Source organism: Pinus tabuliformis, chromosome 6 (genome assembly GCF_031772625.1).
Source record: "Pinus tabuliformis cultivar Carrire ecotype Pingquan chromosome 6, CPIR1, whole genome shotgun sequence".
NCBI classification, from domain to species: domain Eukaryota; kingdom Viridiplantae; phylum Streptophyta; class Pinopsida; order Pinales; family Pinaceae; genus Pinus; species Pinus tabuliformis.
Genome location: NC_142292.1, coordinates 1,493,719,310 through 1,493,739,071, shown reverse-complemented (window position 1 = coordinate 1,493,739,071; position 19,762 = coordinate 1,493,719,310). Strand labels below are relative to the sequence as shown.

Below are 19,762 nucleotides of genomic sequence, written 5' to 3'. Positions count from 1 at the left end.
ATGGAAAAGGAAAGATATGCAACCGGAAAGATGTGGGATAGCCTTATATGTGGAAGGATAGGAAAATCAATGGTACATCAACAGTGGATGCTCGAAACATATGACAGGTAATAAAGAAAAACTTCAGTCATATAGTGCCTTAGAAAAGGAAAAGAAGGTCTCATTTGGAAATGACACCCCTGCATTCATAAAAGGTAAAGGCTCTGTTCGTTTGAAAGAAAAGGTCAAGTCTGGTAATGTTATGTATGTTGATGGCTTAAAACATAATCTATTGAATGTCAGTCAGATGTGTGATCAAGGAACTGAGGTAATATTTCGATCAAATGGATGTATTGTTCGTGAGCTTGATACAGGAAAGATAGTGATCAGAGGCATACGAACTCCAAATAACTTATATGTACTCAAGGGAGAACAATAACAATGTTATTTAAGCAAGAATGGTGAACACTGGCTATGGCACAGAAGACTGGGGCATCTTAGCTTCTCTCAGATAAGGGAAGCATGAAAATATCAGGCAGTTCATGATCTTCCTGACATCAGAATTCCAGACAATACAATATGCAAATCATGTCAATTTGGAAAGCAAACCAGAACTAATTTCCCTGAGAAGGAAGGATCAGCTAGCAGGCCACTTGAACTTGTCCACACCGATATATGTGATCCAACTAGGAAGAGGTCACCTCGAGGAGAAGAGTATTTCATATTGTTCATTGACGACTTTTCAAGGATGTGTTGGATAGGACTCATGAAGTATAAAGATGAAGCTTTCGAAAAGTTCAAGTCATTCAAAGCTTTGGTGGAAAACGAATCAGATCGCAGAATCAAATGCCTCAGATCTGATCAAGGAGGGGAATTTACTTTAGATGAATTTTTCGATTTTTATGAAGAACATGGAATAAGAAGGGAATTCTCTGTTGCAAGGACACCTCAGCAAAATGGAGTAGTGGAAAGGATGAACAGAACGGTTCAACAAATGGCTTGTGCTATGCTTGATGAGTCTGGAACTCCCGAAACCTTCTAGGGTGAAGCCGCATCTGCTGCTATTACTATTCTCAACAAGACAAACGTCTGGGTAAACAACACTCAGACTCCTCATGAACTTTGGTATGGTAAGACTCCCACGGTAAAATACTTCAAAATTTTTGGAAGCAAATGCTACATTAAAAGGACTGATGAAAATCTTGGCAAGTTTGAACCTAGAGCAGATGAAGGCATTTTACTTGGCTACTCTCCCCATAGCAAAGCTTACAAATGTTACAATAAAAGACTTGGTAAAATTGTTGAAAGTATTGATGTAGTGGTTGATGAAGAAGGAAACACTCCTAGGCAGGTAAAATCTAAAGATTTCGAAGATGGCGAAGACTATCCGTCAACATCAAATCAGATTCATGACGAAGAAGAAATCCATGAGGCACCAGAAGAATAGATACGGATAGAAGAAAAGACTCCATCCAGATACATTCAGAAGAATCATCTAGAATCTCAAATTTTGGGGCAGAAAGAGGCAGGTGTACAAACAAGAAGAACCATTTCAGAAGCTTCAAGCTATCTAGCATTGCTCTCCTCCACTTAACCGTATAATGTAAGAGAAGCTTGCAAAGATGAATGTTGGGTCAAGGCCATGGAAGAAGAACTCGAGCAGACTAAAAAGAATAACACTTGGGAGTTGGTTCCTAGACCAAAAGATAAGAATGTCATAGGGACAAAATGGATTTTCAAAATAAGCTGAATGAAAATGGGGATGTGGTTAGAAACAAGGCAAGACTTGTTTGTAAAGGATATGCGCAACAAGAAGGAATAGACTTTGAAGAAACTTTTGCTCCAGTTGCTAGACTTGAGGCCAGAAGAATGTTCCTTGCTCTCTCTAGCTTTCAGAAGTTCAAAGTATTTTAGATGGACACAAAATTTGCCTTTCTGAATGGAGACTTAAATGAAGAAGTATATATTGAACAACCAGATGGGTTTATTCTTGGAAATGATCCAAAACTTTTATGAAGACTCAAAAAGGCTCTCTATGGCCTTAAACAAGCTCCAAGGGTGTGGTATTATCGGTTGGATAAGTACCTACATCAACAAGGTTTTATAAAAGGATCAACTGATAGCAATCTATATATAAAAATTGACAATGATAAGTTGCTGATACTTGTTGTGTATGTTGATGATATCATCTTTGGTAGCAATGAAGAAGACATGAGTCAAAATTTTGCCTTGGTGATGCAGAAAGAGTTTGAAATGTCCATGCTTGGTGAGCTCACATATTTTCTTGGCTTACAAGTCCAACAAAACAAAGATGGCATTTTTCTATCACAAACCAAATATCTCAAGCAGATCTTGAAGAAATATGGGATGGAGGATTCGAAACCAGTATGTACCCCTATGGTGACAGGATGCAGCCTCAGCAAAAATGATGAATCGGCAGCTGTGCATCAACCAACCTATAGATCCATGATTGGTAGTATGCTCTATCTAATAGGTACCCGACCAGACATTATGCATGCAGTGGGAATAATTGGAAGGTTTCAGGCAAACCCAAAGGAAACTCATCTACAGGCAATTAAGAGAATCTTCAAGTATCTTCAAGGAACTCAAAACTATGGCTTATGGTATCCTAGAGGTACAAATCTCACACTTGATGCATACACTCATGCGGATTGGGCAGGAAGCGTGGATGACAGGAAAATCAATAGTGGTGGTGCATTCTTCATGGGTCCTAGATTAGTATCTTGGTTTAGCAAGAAACGAAGCTCTATTGCATTATCTATGGCTGAAGCAGAATATGTAGCTGCTGCATCTTGCTGCACACAACTCCTTTGGATGATGCAAACATTGCAAGATCTTCAAATCACTTGTACTCCACCTATCTCCATTTTTTGTGATAATACAAGTGCAATCAGTATTTCAAAGAATCCTGTCATGCATTCAAAGACTAAGCACATACTGATCAAGTATCATTTTCTCCGAGAACAAGTGCTTGAACAAAAGGTCAAATTGGAGTATGTTCCCTCCAAGGAACAAGTTGCTGATATTCTCACCAAACCACTGCCCAGGGAGACCTTTGAATACCTCAAACAAAAGCTGGGGGTAATTGATGCATCATCTTGCTGTTGAATCTTGTCTGTTTTCAGAGATTGTTGGTTGTACGCAAGTTTCATATGGGGTATACGCGTACATACGCTGGTTTATGTGGATACAGTCGACTTGAAGAAAAACAAGGATGAGAAGAGTCCGATATGGGTCTGTCAGAGACAATCTGGCACAGGTTCAAGGGGAGCATATATTCTTCTAATAATGCATTGTTGGCATTATCATAGAAGATCTTGGTTCAATTCTTCAGTTGTTTTGATTTCAGGAGGAGCAAGTGCAGAAGGAGAACATGAATACCGATCTGAATAATGATTGACTAATGTTGTTGATATTTTGTTTCTATCTTTCTTTTGTCAAGGTCATGTAACGACCTATCTTGGTGCATAATGTAATATGCTTATTATATCATGTATCCCCACTTGGTTGGGAATCGTATGTATGAGTCTTTGGGGATAGGAAGGTCAGTTATGATGTATAAAGTCATATTTCTTTTGTAGAACATCTTCTTGCAGATCTTGCCTATATGTCAGGGGGAGCTTGGACAGCACAGTAGAGCAGAGATTTCAGCATGTACTCTGGGGGAGCATAACCCTTTTCCTTGATGTCAAAGGGGGAGAAAATACTTTGAGTGACTTTGGGTTGCCATCAAGTCCAAAGGGGGATATTGTTGGCATTATGACACAGGTTTGGCTCGATGACATAAGTGTTTTCCTTGATGGAAACTCACTCAAATAGCAGATCACAAGTCCAGGCTCTCAAAATAGTAGAAAATAAGATACCTGCAGGTTCCTGTTCACAAAGCCGCGGACATACGTAGGTGCGCTGGACAAAAGTTGCGGACATATATGCAGGTGCTCCGAACAAAAAGTGCGGACGTAAAGTACACGCACTTTCATGTAGAGAAAAGTGTGCACGTGGTAAATCTTATGGTTGGTCCATGGTATTTAGTTCGACAGTTTTGATCCTATGGTTTTGGTCCGTGGTATTTGCATCTAAAGTATTGAGCCCAGGTTTTGGGTCCCTAGTATTGGATCTCTATGGTTTTGGACCGTGGTTTGAGTAAGGTCTAGACTATAAAAAGGAAAGGAGACCATTTGGCTACTGCAACTAATGTGTTGATGTCTTGAGATGAGCAAGATCTGAAATACTAGTGATCGGTTGGTGAGTTATAGTTGGACCTGAATCAAGGAGAAACCTGAGCATTACAAGACGGATCTACTGATGGGTCGAGATCTCTTTGGCGCATGATCAAATCTGTAAATCTGATAATCTGGGGTATAAGTGAAGTCTGATAAATTATTTATACCTGCAGGTGTGACACAGCGCAGGTGTAGATACCCGCAGACTCAACACAACGCAGGTGCGGATACCTGTAGACTCGAAACAACGCAGGCGCGGATACCCATAGGTTTGACAAAGCGTAGGCGCGGATACTCGCAGACTCGACACAACGCAGGCACAGATACCTACAAGTTTGACAGAGCGCACGCGCGGATACCCGCAGACATGACACAGTGCAGGCGCGGATACCCGCAGGCTCGACACAGTGCAGGCGCGGATACCCGCAGGCTCGACACAGTGCAAGTGCGGATACTCGCAGGTTTGACTCAGCGGAGGTGCGGATACCCGCATTTCAAAGAACTGAATACTGCGGACGTATGCAAGTTTTTGTTGGTGAAGTTGCAGACTTTTTCTTGAAATATGTTTTAGCTGCTTTTGTCTATTACTGTAGTGTTCAGGGTTATGAATTGGTGTCTGGTTACTGGTACTGTGTTCTGAGAAGTTATTGATTCAGTATTTGTACAAGGAAGTTGGTTGATTACAAATATATTTGATGTTTGATTGATATTCATGGATCCAGTTTGAAAATTTATGAAACGTGGTCCCTGGAAGAAAAGAGAAATCTTCTGTAGGTCAGCACCTACGTACTAGTACCTCAGCTAGTACAAGAGCTAAGGGGGTTGTAGCTCCCTTCCATAAGAGTCTGGAGAACGAGAGAAGGTTGTAGCCTTCTGCAGGTTGAAGCCTGCGTACTGGTATAAGACTGCACTAGTACATAATCATTGTAAAAGGAAGTTTCTAATTGAAAGAAGATAGAGACATATTGCAGCAGGTGGTTTTCACCCACATTGGGTTTCCACCTTATATCTTATGTTCTTTTGTGTGACTGTCTGCTCTACTTTTCTGTTCCTGCTTACTGTTATATGATTCTGACACATAGATTAATGATCAACATTTGAAGAATAAATTAAATTATAAGTCTAGAAGGTATTCACAAGTTTCATTAGTCAGATCTGCTAATATTTATATAAGTTGAAAAAGAATTTGATAATACTGATTTACCCCCCCTCTCAGTATTATTTTCAACAGGTTCCTTAGTACCTTTTGGTCCAGTCTCTGGTCGATGCTGGACACCAAACTCACTAAGTCCACAACATTCCATCCTCAAACTGATGGCCAGACAGAGGTTGTCAACAAGGTGATCGTACACATTCTGCACATGTACAACTCAAAGATCCATGCACATGGGATGAGAGCCTCCCCTATGTTCAACACAACTATAACCGGGCTCTCCACAGCTCGACTGGCCACAACCCTTTTCAGGTGGGCTTGGGATTCTAGCCACCATGTCCCATTGATGTGGCCATGCCATTTGTAGCTACTCACATAGATTCAGCTCATGTCCAGTCCGAAACAGATAAGGCAAACAACTTCATTGAGGACATCCAACATATTCGTCAGCAAGTCCATGACATTTTGGAGAAATCAAATGCCAAGTACAAGCAGCGACATGATCAACATCGGGTGCCACATAAGTTTGAGGTGGGCAACAAAGTCTGGTTGCATTTGCAAAAGGAACACCTTACCAAAGCCTATTGGAAACTCAGACCACTCCGATATGGTCCTTACTCCATTACCAAGGCTGAGGGAGACAACACATTTGAGCTCAACATTCCCCCATTCCTTAGCCTGCACCCATTGTTCAATGTGGACCGCCTTCAGCCATACTTTCCACCATTACTAGACACATCTGACATTGCAGAACAACTCACACCCACTGAGTTAAATCCAGATTGCATGGAACAAGTTGCAACTGATCAGATCATGGACACACAGATCAAACACACTTGCCAACAGAATATCCAACTGTATTGAGTTGTCAAAGCAAGCCAACTCCTTCACCAGGGCAAGTGGCTCACCGGGGACCAAGTTTAGCAGAAGTTCCCTCATCTCATGGAGGAAATCAACGCAATGGGGACCATTGCTTCCTAAGGGGGGAGGAATGATCTAGGTGGATATTGGTGGCCACCCGCCAATTCCACTTGGACCCCCCCATTTCTTCTTTCAATTTTTTAGTTTCCTTAATTGTAGCACAATTTACTATTTTTAGCAATTTTTCGGGTCCTAAACTTCCAGAGCCATTTTGAGGCTCTAAATGATGTTTTTTTGGAAATATACCGCCATCGATTTTTTTGTCTAAAATCATATTTTCCATCGTAGTCCTCGGAGAGATCTTTCCAACATGCTATCATGCACATCAAATGGAGATAATATGACCAAGTCGTGACCCCGGGAAGTTGGCTGTCCAATTCACCCCAACGGGGCCCATAAACTCTTGGTGTTACATCTCCTCGGGTTAGGGTTTTGGTTGTTTAGGGTTTTCTCTTATTGATCAATAATAAAAAGGCCCTTGAGCCTCATTGTAAGGCAGTTCAGAGGCATGTAGAAGCCACATCTCTTCTCAGAGATAAGCTACCATGACCCTAGCTCGTTATTTCCATTCCTGTTTTTAAGCATATTTCAGTATTTTAAATCAATGAAATGAAGTATTATTTTCGTTACATTTGTGTGTTTATGGTTATCTCTGTAATTTGTTGCGTTCCTATTTAAATCCGGATCAGCTAACAAGTAGTATTGCAACTATTATGAGAGGGTATTAGACCTTCTTGGTTATTCTCAAATAATTTCCATACTCCTATGTTCTGATATACATTCATGACCTATAGATTACATGTTTACTATGTGTTTGATGAAGTGGTTGTCATGGTTAGGCCTGGTTAGGCCATGTTTTGGTTCAAGTTTGATTGAATGGATTTGTAACCATGTCATTTATGATTTTGGAAAGTTTCAGGAAATTTTGGGCAATAGTTTGGAAGCAGGCCTAAAAAGGTGGCACTAATACCAGGACTGCATGCTCAAAACTGGAGGAATTGGGATACAACTACATGGATCAAGTGTTGTTCCTGCAGTTGGAGGCCTATAATTGCATGCATGCCCTGTTGTGGATGTTTTTGTGGGACCAGGGTAGTGAAAAAGAGACTCAACTTTGATATTGTCCACCAGGGATGGTTCTTTGGCTTCTAAGTGTCTTGTAGTCCTCGTAGGATGTCAGCTTGTTGTCAATAAGTTTCATTTGTAGGCCCCACTTCCATAATTGAAGCTTGGAGGTCGGGTCATGTCATAGTAACTCTTCGTCTCATGTTTACCTTGGCAGACCAGTGAAATTGGGTAAATATGGGAGGGGTGGTTACACCTTGACTTGGAAAGTATTGAACTTAAAGGAAATAACTTACTCAAACCCATCATTAAAAATAAATGTTGGCCATTATTGCATGCAATAAATAAATGACATCCATGCTTAATAGGAAGACACTTCAAAATAAAAATAGATCGTGATATTTTGAAGTACTTCTTGGAGAAAATACTATATTCAAAAGAGCAAAAAAATGGGTCTCAAAGATGTTGAGTTATGAGTCACTTTGAAACTATTTATGAAATGGGAAAATAAAATATTGTGGTAGATGCACTCTTAAGAAAGATGTTGAGTTATGAGTCACTTTGAAACTGTTTATGAAAAGGGAAAATAAAATATTGTGGTAGATGCACTCTTAAGAAAAGAGGAAGACATTTGGGTTTAGTATGTGCTATTTCTAGTCCACAATCTGATTGGGTGGAAGAAGAAACAACCTAATGGAAGCAAGATGAAAATGTATGCAATATCATTCAACAACTATAGGAAGACCCCCAATGTAGTAGATAAATTTACGTGGAAGAATGATTTGTTGTGGTATCAAGATCACTTATACTTATGTAAGAACTATCAACTCAAACATAAATTCTTTTTGGAATTACACACTTCTCCTATAGGAGGACATTTAAGGTTCTTGAAGACATACCATAGGATTAAGAAATAATTTTTTTTGGAAGGTCTTAAAGAATATGTGCAAACGTTTGTGGAAGAATGTGTGGCATGCCAACAAAATAATGGAGGTACAACCAAGACATGATGGCTTCTTCATCCATTAGCCATACCCAGCCATCATTGAGAAGAAGTCTTAATGGATTTCATTATAATATTACCCAAATATGAAGGAAATATTGTCAGTATGGTAGTTGTAGATCAAATGACAAATACACCCATTTTTGCTCTTTCTCGTCATTTTAAATAAATTATAGTGGCAGAAGCATTCATGGAAGCAATCCAAAATCTTTATGAAATACCAAATATTATTATAAGTCATAGAGATCCAATTTTCACTAAAAAATTTTGGATTGAATTATTTTCCTTTTGGGTACTCAATTGACTCACAACTCATCTTACCATCCTTAATTTGATGAGAAAACTGAGATTGTGAGTAATTTTTTAGAAGGATATCTATATTTATTTACATTTGATAAACAAGCATAATGATTCCAGTGATTTACCTTAGTAAAATAGTGGTACAACACATCCTTACATCATACAAAATGCACCATTTATAGCACTTTATGGATATAATATTTCATCCATCACATCACCCTTGAAAGGGACTATAAATGCTCAACTAGTAGAGGACAACATATGACATCAACAAGAGGTTCTTAAACTATTGAAGGACAACTTCATTACGACAAAAAATAGGATGAAACAACAAGTAGATTAGCATCACAGTGAAATTGAATTTGAAGTGAGGGATTGGGTATTTGTGATACTACAATCATGTAACAAGTATACCTCAAGTAACAAAATAAGGAAAACAAATTATCATGAATGTATTATGGCCCCTATAAGGTGTTGCAAATATTGGAAGTATGGCTTACAAATTGGAGTTGCTTCCATCTTCATGCATACATCTAGTCTTCCATGTTTTTTTACTTAAAGAAGGTAATTGGTGACAAGATCTCATTCCAAACTATTTTACCAGAAATTAATGAAGAAGAGATAATAATACTATAACCAAAAAAATATTGGAAACGAGGACTAAGTAGCTAAAAAATCGAGCAATTACTGAATACCTCATCAAATGGAAGAACCTACCAGTGCAATAAGAAACATGAGAATATGATTTGCTCATGCAAAAACACCTACAATTACTCAAGTATTGAGAAAAACCCTATATAAGCCCCATGTATCCCTAAAACCCTTATGAAGCCCTACACATCGCGTGACGAAATTTTTATTGTTATATTGTCATGTAGGATAATTGTACCCTTTCTCTCTCTCTCTCTCTCACACACACACACTTACTAATGAGCCATGGTATTAGGATCACCAAATCTTGTTTTGTACATTGTATTTATTGCAAAATCAGGTTTCCCTCTTGATGAGGACTGTAATTATTGGTTTCTTATAATTTTGTGGCATAAATTTCATAACCCACTTCCATTTAGTCCCAAGAAACAAGAACTCACCAACACAAACTAGGAGACAAAGGAGACACATTCATTTTTTTTTTTTGTATAGATAGCATATGTATAACAAAATGATCTAAACCTCTTTAATTTTATCACAAATTTTTAAATTTTCAAAAGCTATAGTGTCACTATTCCATGATTTTTCCTTTTTAATTGAAAACTAATAATATATGATTCTTTGTGAGATTGTTATTTTTGATTCCTTTTGCGATTGGAATTTGATAATAAATTTCTCGATGATATTGTTATTCTTCAATACTTGAAATGCATTTTTAAATGAATAAACAAATTCATGACTTTGGAAAATCTATCAGACAAGCAATATGTACAATTTTAAAAACTACAATCTACTATTTCAACAAATTTTCACTATATTTTAGTTAAAACTCAATATATATATATATATATATATATCTATATATATATATATATATATATATATATATATATATATATATATATATATATATATATATATATATAACTTTTTAAAATGTATTTTTTCAAACAAATAATAAGCTTATATAAACGTCTATCGGTAGTAGAAGATAGCTACAGACATCTCTAAACTTCGATAGAGTCGAGCGGGGAGCGGGAAAAATTCGGTGCAGAGAAGACATGGCCATGGTAACGGGATCCGTCTTTTCATGGCCAGACGGGCCTTCCCCCCTCCAAATGAGATTTTCAGCTTGCTCAAGTGGCCTTCTGTGCAGCGGCAAAGGAGTCGCTAGGTGGTCTCAAGACCAAAATACTGTGTTCGACGGTGTTTACGGCCCGAAGGCACCATCGGGCAAGAATGAGATCCCGGAGAAAGCCATCCTTGAGTTTAGTTGGAAGCCAAAGACGGGTCTATCTGGGCAGGGAACGGCGGTCGGAGGAGCAGGCGGCTCCAAAAAAAAGTCCAACTCGCGCAGCAGAGCATGGATGGGAATGCGTGACTTGGCAGAGGCGGCTGCCAGCGCCCCTGCTGCAGCAGCCAAAAGGGTCCAAAAGGAGATAAAATGGAGAATGTTGGGAAATAGGAGCGTGGATATCCAAAACCAGCGACGAAAGCTATCACATCTCAGAGCCAAGAAGGTTGAGGGGCAAGTGTTTGACGAAAAGCCTCACCGAGATTTAGTCCAAAAAAGGGGCCTGTTCTCTGTCCATGCTCAGAATGGATGTGCTGAAGAGGTTTTAGGAATCCGGCATAAAATGCAAGGTTCAGAGGACGATTGGCCTTTGCTCGGTCATGCAGAACTAAAAGCCGTGAGTTTCAGGGGGACCTCATCCCCATGCAAGCTGAATACAGCGGTGAAAATTACTGGCTCTACTGTGCAGAAATTAACAGAACAAGCACAGTTTGGGCCCTCAGCTGGCTGTACACGCACCAGCTTCCTCTTGCATCAGGAGCACAGCGGCAAGCAGAAAACAGACATCTCCGCACCGTTCCAGATTTTGATTGTGCTCCTATCCGGCAAATCAATGCTACAGTGGGTGAGATCTTCAGATCTAGTGCAGGACCTCAAGCAAATCATGGAAGATAAGGAGGGAATTCCCACAGCCTCTCAGCGTCTCCTATACGAAGGTAAACAACTGGAGGATTTTTGTCCCCTTTCCTTTTACAACATTCAAAGAAATGCTTCCATCATTTTTTCCCTTCGGTTGAGAGGGGGAGCTGTTGGACAGTCATCCTCAGCTGCAGCCTCTTCTTATAAAGATGTTGTCCATGCTCAGAAGCCCAAGGAGAAAGCTCCACCAGCTCAAGCTCCTAAACCGTTCTTGGTGGACAAGCTGGAGGAAACCCCCTCCATTGAAATAATGCATCCTACGATGGATAGGCAACACCAGTTGTTTGCAGAGCTTGGCATTATTTGCAGGTTCAATGGGCTATGGCCTCGGACAGCAGATCTGTACCAATGGATTCATTCAAATTGGACCAACAATTGCAAGGTTCTTCTCTGCTCAAAAGGCTTCTTCATTACAGTGTTTGTTGACAGTGAGGACTACCAAAGAGTCTTATCTGAAGGCCCATGGTTTTGGAACTCTGCGGGTTTATTCCTAACTCCGTGGTTCCAAGACTTCGATCCTTCCACAACAATTATCACCAAACTCCCAATCTGGGTCAGACTACCTAACCTACTGGTGCATCTATGGCACTTTGTTGTATTTGAAGGAATCAGCAACTCCTTAGGACGTTTCCTTAGCACATACACATCAAGAGGGGAAAAAGGAATCTACACCTTCGCCAGAATCTGCGCAGAAATAGACATAAGCAAAGGACTACCTGATCAGATCATTCTCAAAATAGGAGATTTCCATTGGACTCAAACTCTGGATTTCGAGAACACAACCTTTCGCTGCCGAAATTGTCGTCTCACAGGGCACCTTCAAAGCTCGTGTCCTTCAATGCCTTCCCAAAAAAAGAAAGCCAATTCTAAACCAAAATCCAAAAGTTGGAAACCTCATGATCCTCCCCAATGGATGTTTTCTCCAGCTCAGATGAAGAGGACGAGGAGGAGGATGAGGAAGACATGGACGCAATGCCAGCACAGGTTTCACCCTCGAGCTGTCATGAGGAAGCCATAGTCCCTCCTATCTCTCAGAAAAGAACTCATGAGTCTTCTCCTTCGGATTTAGACAAGGAGATCTCGCCCTCAGCCCAACTCAGTTTACAAATCATTCCAGACCAACAGTGTCCTAATGGTTGGGTCAAAGTAGGTAAAAAGAAAGGGAAAAAAGGTCGACCAAATGATTCCACCCACGTTGTGTAGAATCTTTGGCTTTGATCGGGCTTCTTACTTCTTCTGGTCTCTTCTTGTTCAGCTCTGCTCTAGTCTTATCTTCTCTTTGGAGCCGAGGTGGATAGTCTATCCTTTCCGGCTGCCTGTTCTCTTTTCGGGGATCTGAAGTAGATCCTTCTAGTGTCCAAGTGTCTTTTTCATCAGGTCTTCTGGTTCTCTGCCGCCCTGCGTGGTGTGCTGTTTTTAGTCTTCAGCTTCTATGTCTATTCTTTTAGTCTCCTGAAGCTTGGCCTGCTGTTTAGCGGCCCGTTGTCTGCAGTTGCAGAGGTTTTGTACTATATTTTCTTTTTTTAATACAAAAAGCTGACTCACAAAAAAAATAAGCTTATATAAAAAAAACAAAAAAAAAAAACTCATAATTTTTAAAATATAATTTTTCAAAATAAATAATAAACTTCTTATCATTCGACAATTTGACTGATCTAGTTTCCAAATAAACTTATCACCCGTCGAGAAAGAATAAGTAACGAAAAATTTGAAAAAAAAAAACTTCAACCAACATTTACTCTACATTTTTAAAAACTTACCCAATAAAATTCTCTATAAAATTAACTTCTTACAATATGATTAAAACATTATTAAAACAATAAAATAAAATAAAAAATTACCTATCTTAAACTATCTATAGAAGACCTCACATATACCATTAAACATAACGTGTGTAATTATTTTTCTATACACATACATCCACCCTAAGATATCTTCCAAAACATCACAGATAACATTAGACATATCGTGTCTAAATATTTTTTTATACACATACACACACCCTCGAATTTAAAAATATTTAGAATAATAAATCTCCATGAACAATGTAGAGAAAGAAAATGGCCCAATAAAGTTCAATGAATTGAAATTAAGGAGAACGACAAAGTATGGCCAGGGAAGTGGACAGCGTGCATTGTCTTCTTGATTAAGACTTCAGATGCGACAAATCTCCAACCAATCACCAATTTCTCAAGTGTTCGAATATTCCCTTGGGAAATGAATTTCACATAATTGATGTCTGTGGCCTCTCCGTCCCTTAAGAGCTCCGCGTGAAAGCCCCGCTTCAATAGATCGACGAAGGAGACCAGGATCAGGGTTCTTTATTCAATGATATTTTTATTTAATTTTTTAATAAATTAATGGGTTATAAATATGAAGTTGTCTAGCGAGGGAATGTCTAGGACACTCCAATAAGTAAAATGAAGGAGCGGAGTGCTTGCTCGATCAAAAGGCGAAAATTTTGAAGTTTAACAATTATAATTTGGATTTATAGAAATTCTTGTCAAATTTTCTTAAAATATAAGTCAAATTTCTATGACTTCCAAGGCAAAAAAAAAGTCTCGTTAGACTATGGCTATAAATATTATTTAAAATTGTTTCATTTTTATAAAAAAATTGTGTCTTATTCCATTAATGGATTATAAATATTATTTAAAATTGTTTTATTTTTATAAAAGATAGTGTTTTATTTAGATATGAGAAAATATATTAATGACTCAAAAATTAACGATATTATGTAGAATGAAAACTTACTCCTGTAAGGATTACTAGATTAATTATTCTCTCTCAGTGAGAGTGTATTGATTCCTATTATATCGGTAACTTGCTATTAGTTTTTCTTTGACTATTTTTTTTTAAATCTATCCAAAGTTTAACATTATGAAATTAAATTTATTATTTTAAAATAAAATTTATTTCTATTTATCTCAAATATGATTAGTTAAAATCTCTGCCCTCTTATTGTGTAATGATGGCACAAATTGACTTTTGTGTCCTCTATTATCAATTACTATGTACTATATCACTAATTACTATGTGCAATAAATATAAATAATTTGAAAAATAACATTATATAGTAATTACTATGTACCCTAAACACAAATGTGTAATTAAATTCAAAAATTTCATTTTCCATTGGTGTAAAGTATTGAATATACAATTTTTAAGGATTTTATTTTTTAATTTACAAAAAAATAATTTTAAAAATGTAAATTTGAAAAAAATATGTAAAAATAATATGTGTACAATGTGTACAACTCTCATTGTATCAATCTATACTCTAATCACATGACATGTGTACTATAATATGAGCATTATATAAAAAATGTCATCATTCAATATTAAATAAATAATTATTAACTTGCTATCATTCTCTTCAATATCAATTATATATATATATATATATAACATTTATCTATCAAAAAATGTTTAATTATATTAAAAATATTAATAAAAAAAATTAAACAAATATTTATATAACTTATTTTATAATTTTATTATTATTTGAAGTATTTATAACCCATCATAACATTAAAATATTTTATTAAACTAAGTGATAGTTATACAACTTTATTTTATTTTCAGTCACTTCAAAAAATTCTGGGGTAGGGTTTATTAAAGTTCAAATAATATTAAAGAAGGCAACTAGTTTTAGGAGAGCACTTCTTCGTACTATTTTAATGTCTGTATCGTTTTCAGAGACATTCATCCTAATCTTGGTCAAGTACACAAGCAATAACCCTTTGTGCGATCGGAAATCAGAGAATTTGGTCGTAACGAAAATGGTTTTCATAGAATAACTTACCACCCCCATCGATCCATTAATTTCACACTGCCCTGCTTCAAGCTAGCAAGCCCTATTTGCAGGAGTGTTCGGTTCCTTTTTTTGATTTAATAGGAGTGTTCGGTTCCTTTTTTTGATTTAATAGGATGTAATATTTTTTTTAGAGAGAGATTCCGGAATAGATTTGATTCTGCAGGGGAGCAGAGATAGTTGATTAGTCGATGAAAGAGATTCTTTGGGAAGGAGGGAGCTGTGATTACATTCGAAGAAATGTAGGTTATTTGATTTGAAACGTAGCTCCCAATTTTATTTTGTGTTTTTTTCTCAAGATAGACAAGAATCTTTCCCTCTAAAATTTTAATTTTTAATATATAAAATTAATTTTTAGTTTTGACCTACAAAATTAATTGATACACACATTTTATTAACATAATAATAAGTGCTGCAAGGCAGCTTAATCTCTGCCACTTAACATATAAAATTGATTCTTATTTTTGAGATATAAAATTGATCGATACATACATCTTATTAACATTAATAATAGTCCCTGCCACTTAACATATAAAATTAATTTTTATTTTTGATATATAAAATAAATTGATACATATATTTTATTAACATTAATAGTAAGTGCTTCAGGGCTCTCTGTCATTTAAGTTGATGTTATGGTTAAGTGGTTTTTATATTTAAAAAAAATTACAAATTGATATATAAAGTGGGTAGTATAAGTGTTGAAATTATTTGTTTGGAAAATATTATTTGTTTATTATATTGTTTTAAATATATTAACAAAATATTATTATTTTTTATATTTTTAAAAGTAATTTATAAAACAATTTGATTGGTAAATGTTTAAACATAAAAAGCTTTTATCCTTTAATTGCTTATGAAGGGATAATGACTTAAATATTTTCGGTGAGTAGTAACCATTACAAGTTTGCATATTTACAAACATAAAATTATTATTTCCGTTTTATTCTTATTAATTTTTTTATACAAATACTCACTTAAATTATGGTGGTCAATTACTGATGGTAAATTTGTCATTTAAGTGAGTATGAACTGTTTTCAAGGATTTTAATTTTAGGTGGTTTAACAATGAAAAAACATTGCATGGATTTTTAAAAATCATGGTATAAATATTGCAACTACATCCACAAATTATGCCAAAAAAATCTGAGGCAATTATCCACATGGCACAAAGGTTGCAATAAAACCTTCAAAATTATGATTCAATCAAATTTTTTAAAAATATTTTTCTCAATAATATTGAAAAATAAATATTTGTTTTTCAAAATTAAACATTATAAGGTGGCAAAACCTATCAAACTCAGGTGTCAAACCAACAGTGAGGACAGCCATCTCTGGCTGCTATCCTCGAATGTTGGTTTGACTCATCACTATTATCAAGGAAAACCACTATACTTTATATTAAATAATTACTTACCATTATATTTCATATTAAATATTTTTATTATAATATTATAAATCATTATAGTTTATTTAATATAGTAAATTACAAACCAGAGTTATCAAATATCGTTTTTTATTTATCTAGTTTTCCATAACTATTTATAACATATTATTTTCTATATATTTTCTACATATTATAGTCGAAAAATATATTTATAAAAAAACAATGACACGGACATTGCTACTAGGTGTCTGTTAAATAACAAATCCATTATGATGTGAAAACTAATTTTTTAAGCAGCCATTGACTTAAACTTTAAAGTTACCACGTATACTCCGACAGAGACTCCTGAATGTTTTTTGGGCGGCGGGGAGAACAAATTCCCTATCATCCCATTAAGAAAATAGAATTCGAAAGAAAGCAGGAAGCCTGGTCCGTCACATCAGGATGATGCAGTTTCATGGAAAGACAACTTAGTCACACAAGTTCAAGGGACCATACAGCTATAATGGAGTAACAGAGTGCAGTGCAGATATGAAATGAGAATAATAGATTGCAGATAACCATGATGCTGTCCCTTAGAGCTTATTGCCATGGAAAAAAGGGGTTTCTTATAGCCTGTTACCTGTTAACAATGATAGCAAGTGTGATTGTATCGTGGATCCTCTACACCGGTCGCCACGTTCTTCTCATTTTTCCCTTGCTCTGTACGGTTATGTCGATGGCGTCTCTGGTAGTTTTGATATCTCTTTACGTTTTGTTTGGATGTAATAGAGGCTGCCCACCATCTGCTTTCAAAGAACAGGAAGCTCGTATTCAAAGAATTTGTTTCCCGTTCTTGAGGGTAACCAAAGAGGACTTGGTTGCAGCGACGGCCAACTTCAGCCACCGGAAAATAATCGGGAGGGGCCGCTTCGGAATGGTCTACAGAGGAATCCTTTCCAACGGTCAAGTTGTTGCCATCAAACGGATAAAATCCTCCCCGTTCGCCAAGGATCATTTCTTATCAGAGCTGCACATTTTAGGGCAGCTGCGCCATAGAAATCTGTTAAAAATTTTGGGGTTTTTTCACAATGGCCAAGAGATGATACTTCTCTCGAAATTCATGCCCAATCTGAGCCTGCACATTCTACTGCACGGTCCACAGGATTGCCGATTGAATTGGAGACAAAGATTGAAGATAGCAGTGGGGGTGGCCTTTGGGTTGGAGTACCTTCATCATGGCTTGAGGAATCCGATCGTTCACGGCGATCTGAAGCCGGCCAACATACTTCTTGACGAGCATTTGGAACCCCATATTGCTGACTTCGGTCTGGCCCAAGTTTTAAGCAACAATCAGCGCACCCAGAGCTCGCTTAACGAGTCTCCGCTTACGTTTAGCGTTGGTTACACAGCTCCGGGTACATAGACAATTATTGATTTGTCGGCATTTTATGAAGTAGAAAATATTAATTTAGTTTTATATACATCCTGAGATCCAGAGGTCAGTAAAAATTTAAAATAATCAATTATTTCCTTTTGAAATTCTTCACTGCAGCTGCCATTTTTGTCCATGTTTGAAGCTATAAAGAGGCCAATCTCAAGAAGTAAACTTCATGATTGCATTGTTATTGAATGCTTCTTCTATTGCTTTAATTGGAAACTGAATCACACTTCATTCTTCATTTTTGTAAACCTAACTCTCTCTAATTTCCCAGGTTTGTAAATCAATACTTTATATATATATGAATTTTATTTTTTATTTATTTTTTCTCTGTAAATGTAGTTCTTTCTTGAAACTTATCATTAACTTACAGAATCTCATTTCCTCCTCTTTTATGGTTTTTTCACCAAATTTCCAATAATCTCTTCAGATTCTTGTGTTTTAACTCTCTAATTCTGAAACTATACCCAATTTCGTATTATTTTTAATGCTTTATTTGAACGCTAATCTATCGATTTCTGTTTGCATTACATGGTAAAGGTAAGAGGTTTGCATGCACTTTACACCGGGTTTAATATATATATGTGTGGGGGAATTCTCTAACTTTTTTTCAAAATTCTTTTCCTAAGTCGATCCAAAATACTATTGTCAGACCATAAACGCTATTTTCTTGCTTGTTTACAGTTTTATATGCTTACAATACTGTGTAGTTTGTTTTATATGCTAAAATTTGGGTGTTTTGGTAATCAGAGAAAGCTTTTCTGGGCGTGAAAACTTCTCCAAAAGCTGATGTATACAGTTACGGGATATTGCTGCTGGAGCTTGTAAGCGGGTTAAAGCCAAGCAGCTCAACTTTACTTGAAATGGGAGTTACAATTTCTCAGTGGGCTATAAACGCAGTGTCAGAAAATAATTGCATTGAGCTTATGGATAGCTGCTTGAGAAGCAATCCAGAATTTCATAATGAAATCCAGAGAGTTGTGAAAATAGGAATTCACTGTACACATGAAAGTCCACAGATGAGGCCAGCGATGAAGGATGTAGTTAAAAGGATGGATGAAGTAATGGGTCAAAGATAGTGGAATATACCGCTTTACGTTCTTGCACACCAAGAATTGCAAATGCAGGGTTCTCCCGTTAGTACGGATTCTCAGCTAACTAGTGACTGATGTTCTTTCTCAATTTTGTGAACAGGCTACTTCATCCAATATAAATATTAATATGATTTGCAGCATTAAACCTTACATGCATTACTGCTGTTCTCCAACTTTGTGAATAGGCTAGTTTATCTAGTAAATATTCCTGTAAATATTTATCTGATCTGCAGCATAAAAAATAAATTCTTACATATATTCTTTTACAGACTGATGTTCTCAATTTTGTGGAAGGCTAATTCTTCCAATGTAGATATTTATGTTATTATCTGATCTGCAGCGTTAAATTCTTACATGCATTCTAAATTAGCGAGTGACTTTTTCAATTTTGAAAATAGGCTACTTCATCTCCACGTAAATATTTATTTAAACTGCAGCATTAAATTCTTACATACATTTTACATTACATTAGTGACTCCAGTTTTCAATCTTGTAAATGGTTGTAAATATTTATATTATCTGCAGCATTAAATTATTAATACATTTTAATATCAAATCATCTTGACATGATTTGCAGTTCTTACATAGATTTTAATATCAAACCATGTTGATGAACATGGAGTATAACCATGGTTGACATGATCTGCAGTTCTTATATACATTTTAATACCAAACCTTACATTTTAATATCAAAACCATGTTGATGAACCTGGAGTATAACTATGGTTGGGAACATGG

At 36.5% G+C, this 19,762-nt stretch overlaps 1 protein-coding gene across 1 annotated transcript; it reads left to right on the top strand.

Annotated features, from left to right (window-relative positions):
• The first annotated feature begins 17,023 nt into the window (after window positions 1–17,023).
• On the top strand, window positions 17,024–19,268 carry LOC149264320 (receptor-like serine/threonine-protein kinase At1g78530). Its single transcript, XM_089389504.1, has 2 exons — window positions 17,024–17,907; window positions 18,681–19,268. Exons 1-2 carry the CDS (start codon window positions 17,073–17,075, stop codon window positions 19,007–19,009), a joined length of 1,164 nt encoding a protein of 387 aa, XP_089245630.1. The 5' UTR covers window positions 17,024–17,072; the 3' UTR covers window positions 19,010–19,268.
• Window positions 19,269–19,762: the final 494 nt, after the last annotated feature.